The following is a 6,510-nucleotide window of genomic DNA, read 5'->3' as shown; positions in this document are numbered from 1 at the left end:
CTTTATTTTATTGATCCTGAAAGGATGAGGGCAAAGTTGGTCTTAGAGTGTTTCTGAATTCAGAACATAAATATTTTGAACAAATATCAGAAGCTGTTTTGTCTGGTTCTCTATCTCAGGATCTTCTGTACAAGGACATGCAAATGAATATGTGCATGTTTCCATCAACCAAATCTCCTTATAAGACTTTGGATAACGCAGGGTTATAAGAGAAAATACTTGCCTAAGTTGCCACTGAACCCAAAGCCATGTAGTTGTTAAGCAAGCTTGTTCACCACACAGCCATGTCTGCACCCACAATATGATATAATATATGTACATATGTCATACCTTGATGTCTCCTTCAGCAGAACCTGTCACAAAGAACCTCTCTTCTGGATCCAGGGCCAGACTTTTGATTGGGGATTCATGGGCTTGGAAGGTGTGTCGCATTAATCTCTGTCTCATATCGAATAAACCTGAGAGTGGTTAAGAAAAAGCAATACAAAAAGCAAGAAAGAAACATACAGATGCACATCCATCATCATCATTGTTTAATGTCAGTGTTCCATGATAGCAGGGGTTGGACGGTTTTGACGGGATCCAATTACCTTAAGGGTTATGTTGATCTCCTGTGTGCACATTGGGGAGGTTTCTATGGCAGGAGACCCTTCCTAATGCCAATGAATGTACTGGGTACATTTTTCATTGCACTAACACTAATTTTTAACAAAAGTACAGGGCCAGAAATTAGGGAGAGGGTGATAGCTGATTTAACCCTTTAGTGTTCGCATTATTCTGCCAAAATTGATGCTTTTTTATCCACATTGTTTTGAACTAATCATGCATTATCTTGTAGCTATGAGATTTTGATGAGGTAGCTGCTACTTTTTAAAACAATATTGTAGGGTTGGTGTGAGAGACCAGACCTGGTCAGTTCTAACATAAAACAGACAGAATACTTTTGGCCGGATATGGCCGGTTTAAATGTTAAAGGGTTAAATTGAATTACTGTATTTGAGTGGTACCTGATTTTATTGATCTTAGAAGGACAAAAGACATAACTGACTTTAGCAGTTTAACTTCTTTTTGTGGTTTAATGTGGAGTTTCTGCATACCATCAAAACCCAACATTTCAGCAAATATCAGGAATGGTCGGTTTGAATACCAGAATATCTCTGATAAACAGTCATTGAAGAAATGGTCTTACATGGAGGCATACACACAACAGCAACAACAACACCCTCTGAAAAGATGTAAGATGTGATGATGTAAAATTTCAGGATGGAATTTACAAAAGCCAAAAAGGATACAAATTTCTCCCTTTCTGCCGCCACTGATAATGAGTTGATGCTGTGGAGCATAGACAATTGCTGGGCTTCCGTGTTCATGACAGGTAAATGCTGGAAAATAGTAAATAATTTCGATAATTAGATAGAGGCATGCCTTCAGTCAACAGTATCGACAGTTGTGGGGAGGGGGTCCTTCGGTCAATGCTGTCAACAGTTAGAGGGATTTCATCAGTCAATAGTGTCGACAATAACTTGGAGGATTCTTTCAGTCAATAGTATTAACAAGGATTCCACCAGGCAATATAAGAAACACACAAGAATATATGTAAAATACACGAGTCTTAATGTGGTAGCTTGAGCTGATGGTCCCGTTTTGGAAGAAAGCCATATTATATAATTCAAGACCATGATGTCTGAAATAAAATATTAAGATGGGATAGTCATAGCTGAAATCCTTTAACACACATCAGTAGGTCTGAAAAAAGGCTGAGTTGAGTGGATAAACTACAACAACAGGAAGGACATATTGGATAAGGTTACCTCAGATTATACCTGTTACATGCATTATGAGCATGACAAATATACATGTTCCAGTTACTACAACCACAATCCTCAATACACTGTCTATTGCTTGTGTTTACATGACTGAGCTGCAAGGCAGTGCATATAATTTATATGGCTTATGTACTTGCAACCATCAACATGGAACCAGTGAACAGAAAAAATACAAAGGCTCCTGATATTGAGAAACAATACAGAAGAATGCATTTAAAAAAAAAATGAAAAACGGTAGAGACAGTCAAGAAAATATGTGATGGTGCCGCTAATGAATCAGCTTTCATTCTACTTACAAAGTGTGTGGAGAGGATTTATTTATCACTGTCTTTTTGGAACCAAACATCATAAAAAACAAGGATACATATACAACTTTACTAATACCAGTAATTTCAGAGGGTAACGATAACAAAGAAAAAAAAAAAAGGAAAAAAATAAGACAAAATAAAAAAGAAAAAAATTAAAGAATAACAACAGAGAGGAGGAGGTGATAAAGAAGGTGAAACTGGTGAATCTTAGTGATACAAAGAAGGAGGAAGAGGAGGAGATGATTGATAAAGCAGGTGGTACTGACGATGGACAAGGGCACTTCGTGTTGGTAGCAAGGTGTCCCAAAGACAAACATTTTTACTCTCTGAAGAATGGCCAGCTGTTGCAATAAGACTGCAGGAACCAACAAAGGTAAAATCACTGGTTGTTTTGTTATGACATTGTAAACTCTGGAAATGAAAAACAAAAGAGACAATAATAATGGTGGTTTCAAATTTTGGCATAGGGTCAGCAGTTTTTGAGGGGAGGGGAGCTAAATCAATTACATCGACCCCAGTATTTGACTGGTACATATTTTATTGACCCTGGAAGGATGAAACGCAGAGTTGACCCCAGTAGAATAATAACAATAATTTCAAATTTTGGCACAGGGCCAGTTATTTTGAAGGAATAGGATAGTTGACATCATTGACCCCACCCCCTACTTTATTCTATTGAGCCTGGAGAGATGAAAAGCAAAGTTAACAATGGTAGTATTTGAACCCAGAACATAGAAAGTCAGATGAAATACCAAAAAACTTTTCCAATGGTTTTAGAAGCAGGAGTTAAAATATGAAGTAATACAGGAAAGAAGATTAAGGTTGACATACTTTTTAGTTAATTAATTGATTAATTAATAAATATCATACCATAATTGGTTTATTGAAATTGCTTCCAATACCAACTTGCCAGAGGCACACTGATCCCTCAGCGTCGCTGACACAACACTGAAACGATAAGAGAATAAAAGTAAATCCTTCAATGAAATACGACACTATGTTTTTTTTCTGATGATAAATGGAGAAATGTCTGGTCCAATTTGAACTCGTAACCTTTCCATCTGAAATACTTCTGGGAAACAGAACAACAAAACAAAGAAACAATACAACAATGAGCAGAGAGGGAAAACAATCAAATTTGAAATCAATAATTGACACACACACACACACACATATATACAGAGAGCATAGAAACATATACACATGCACACAGATGAATGGAGACAGAGACATACAGATACATATAGAGAGGCATATACATACACACACAGATACATACATATATATATATATATATATATATATATATATATATATATATATATATATATATATATATATATATCAAGACACACACAATCACATACAGAAACACAAACATATATACAGACGGGAACACAGACACATTGAACACAAACACTTACATATACATATACATGCACACGTACACAAAGATATGTAGATACAGATATATAGATATATATATATATAAACAGGCACAGAGGCACAATACACACACAAACATCATCATCATTTGCCGTCCACCTTCCATGCTGGCATGTATACACAAAATCCAACACTAGAGGCACTAAGATACACACTAATATTCCAGATATGCACACATACACAGATATGCATATACAGACACATCAACACAGACCCACAAATCAACACAAACCCACAAAACAACACAAACATACACATAAACAGACATACAAACACACATATGCACAAACATACATGAGCACACACAAACACACACAAAGTTTCTTTTCAATATTTCCCATTACTCAACCAATAAAACCAGAAAAGACAACCAGTGTGTTTTTTTTTTTTTATAGATTATCAATGTCAGATTGTAGTATGTTGAACATCAAACAGAGTTGTGTGAAACAGAGAGAGAGAGAAAGAGAGAAAGCTAAGAGCAAGTGAAACAACATCTTGGATATTTCAATCTTGTGTATAAGCATGATGGATAGGTTTGCATTAATGTATATATGCAGCCTTTGAGGATTGTGGGTGATCAGTTAATAACAGTGTGTCAGATTGTCTGCTTCAATGTTCCCTGTTTGTGGGGAAAATTAATATTTCTTGTGTGAGGGAGGGACCAAGTCGATTAAATCAACCCACGCTCAACTGGTACTTATTTCATTGACCCCAAAAGGAAGAAAGCCAAAGTCAACCTTGGTGGAATTTGTACTCAGAATGTAAAGATGGATGAAATGCCGTCAAGCATTCCCCCTGTTGTAACGTTTCTGCTAATTTGCTGCCTTAATAATCATAAGAATAATAAATGCCCTGATGCAATATCAGGCAGTGGCTCTCATACCTTCTGGTTTGCGAGCAGGTGCAATATTAAGGATGAACCAAGCATATCAAAGACATTGTCAACAACTTTCCCCTCAATCGTTAAATATTGATTGTTCAATGTCTGCTTATCGATTCTCGAATGGGTTGGGCAAGGTTTATTTGAAGCAATGTTTTATGGCTGGATGCCCTGCCTGTCACCAACCCTTACTTGAGGGATACATTTTATTTCACTGGTCTTTGAAAGAGCAGCAAAACCTCTTGCATGTCAACAAAGTATGTAAACATAATGCTTTCACTCAAATTGCAGCAGAATCAAGAGAGATGGTAACTATGAAGAAAGTAGTTTGAAAGTGATTCTTACCTTATTACCTTGGGCATTGAACAGGGTACGGGTGACCTTTGAGAAACAGCCAGGCTGTCGTAGCAGAGACAATGGCTGGTGATGGCCCCACTCCCACATGCGGACACTGCCATCAGTGCTCCCGGTCAGATCTGTATGAACATGTTCAGTGAAACAACAATAAATAATAGACAATACAATAATCTTGTGTTTACAACAAGCATTTCAAAAGCCACATATTTCATTGTGTGTGAGTGTGTGTGTGTGTACACACATAAGAAAATGAGATGACAAAGGAATAAGAGATTATCTTATGAACTTCAGTAGCTCACAACTGTTTCTGTTATCAAATACAGTGGACTCGTAGTTGAGTTCAGTTCTACACAAGGCCATTTGTTTCACAATATCTAAGTGAAATATATATATATATATATAAAATATCAACATATTCGTTTTAACATCCACTTTTTCAATGCTCACATGGATTGGAAGGAATTCATGAAGCCAGATCTTCTACAGCTAAATGCCCTTCTTGCCTCATCTGTTTCCATGAAAAGTAATATCTCTCCATGGCCTGACATGTTTTCAAGGAAGACTGGAAACAAAGGACAACACTTGTATGATGATGACATTCATTCATTTTTGATAATACAATACCACTGCACCTCTATGCATTGCTTTCCTTATCTCACTACGAATACAGAAATACAAAGTATGAAGAGTAGATTGATTGCCAACTTTTACAAGACACAAAAAAAAAGTTCAGGGTCAAACCAACTTGTCAAGCAGAAACAAGGCTACTTAAAAACTAACTTCTCAAAGCATCCTTTGTTTTCTAAAACCAATTTTAGTAGTCAAACTTTAAAGTAAACAGTTGCTATTTATATCTGTCACTATCACCATTGTTTTAAAGTCTACTTTCCCATTGCTTACATGGCTTCAATGGAATGCGTTGATTCAGATTTTCTACAGCAGGATGTCCTTCCTACTGCCAACCCTCACTTGTTTCCAGGCACAATAATATTTCTCATGGCCAGCCATGTTTTTCATGGAAGATTGGAAATGAGCAACCTCACTTATATGATGGTGATAACCATTTACAACCACCACAAGGTCAAGACAATGTTCCTAGACTAACATAGCCTTATCTTCTGGATGAAGTCATGTTGGTGTGTGTTGCTGGCTTTGTATTACTTGGTATGTCTAATGCAGTGTAGTGTAGACAATGCCACTAGAATTTGAATTTTAACAAGGACAAAAGGAATAGAAGTTAATTGTACACCTGTTATCATTGGATCGATCTGAACATGAAATACTACCCAATTTGATTATCATATTACTAGAGTGTGTATGTGTGTGTGTGTGTGTGTGTGTGCATATATTTGTGAGCTACAAATAGTAAACAGTAACAAAAATCAGAAATGATTGACTTACAGTGAGGTAGATGGGGGTGAGCTCCAATTCTTCTGACACCAGTGACATTTCTCTGAATTATCTGATGAGTCAGAGAGAGTGAGAGAGTGAGAAAGAGAGTGAGAAGAAAAAGGAAACATTTCATTAAAATCACTTTCACTGAATTATCAACATGCAAATACAACATGGGTTTCTAATTAGCATACTATTACAGATGAAATATATTGTAAAATAGAGCAATTTATAAAAAAAAAAAAAAAGAACAATGAAAATTATTGAGATTGAAAAAAAAATATATAAAAGAGCACTCATA

At 36.2% G+C, this 6,510-nt stretch overlaps 1 protein-coding gene across 1 annotated transcript in view; it reads right to left on the bottom strand.

Moving 5' to 3' along the window:
• Window positions 1-306: 306 nt before the first annotated feature.
• Window positions 307-6,510, bottom strand: part of LOC106878469 (dmX-like protein 2) — a 108,533-nt gene continuing 102,329 nt past the window's right edge. The window contains exons 40-45 of the mRNA XM_052974131.1: window positions 6,219-6,279; window positions 4,806-4,936; window positions 3,005-3,082; window positions 2,401-2,545; window positions 1,293-1,382; window positions 307-458 (exon numbers count right to left, since the gene is read on the bottom strand). Of these exons, the coding sequence (XP_052830091.1) occupies window positions 325-458; window positions 1,293-1,382; window positions 2,401-2,545; window positions 3,005-3,082; window positions 4,806-4,936; window positions 6,219-6,279 (639 nt within the window). The 3' untranslated portion in view covers window positions 307-324. The remainder of the gene's footprint in view (window positions 459-1,292; window positions 1,383-2,400; window positions 2,546-3,004; window positions 3,083-4,805; window positions 4,937-6,218; window positions 6,280-6,510) is intronic.

Source organism: Octopus bimaculoides, chromosome 17 (assembly GCF_001194135.2).
Source record: "Octopus bimaculoides isolate UCB-OBI-ISO-001 chromosome 17, ASM119413v2, whole genome shotgun sequence".
Taxonomy (NCBI): Eukaryota; Metazoa; Mollusca; class Cephalopoda; order Octopoda; family Octopodidae; genus Octopus; species Octopus bimaculoides.
The sequence above is the reverse complement of the archived record's forward strand: the minus strand, read 5'-3'. Positions and strand labels throughout refer to the sequence as shown.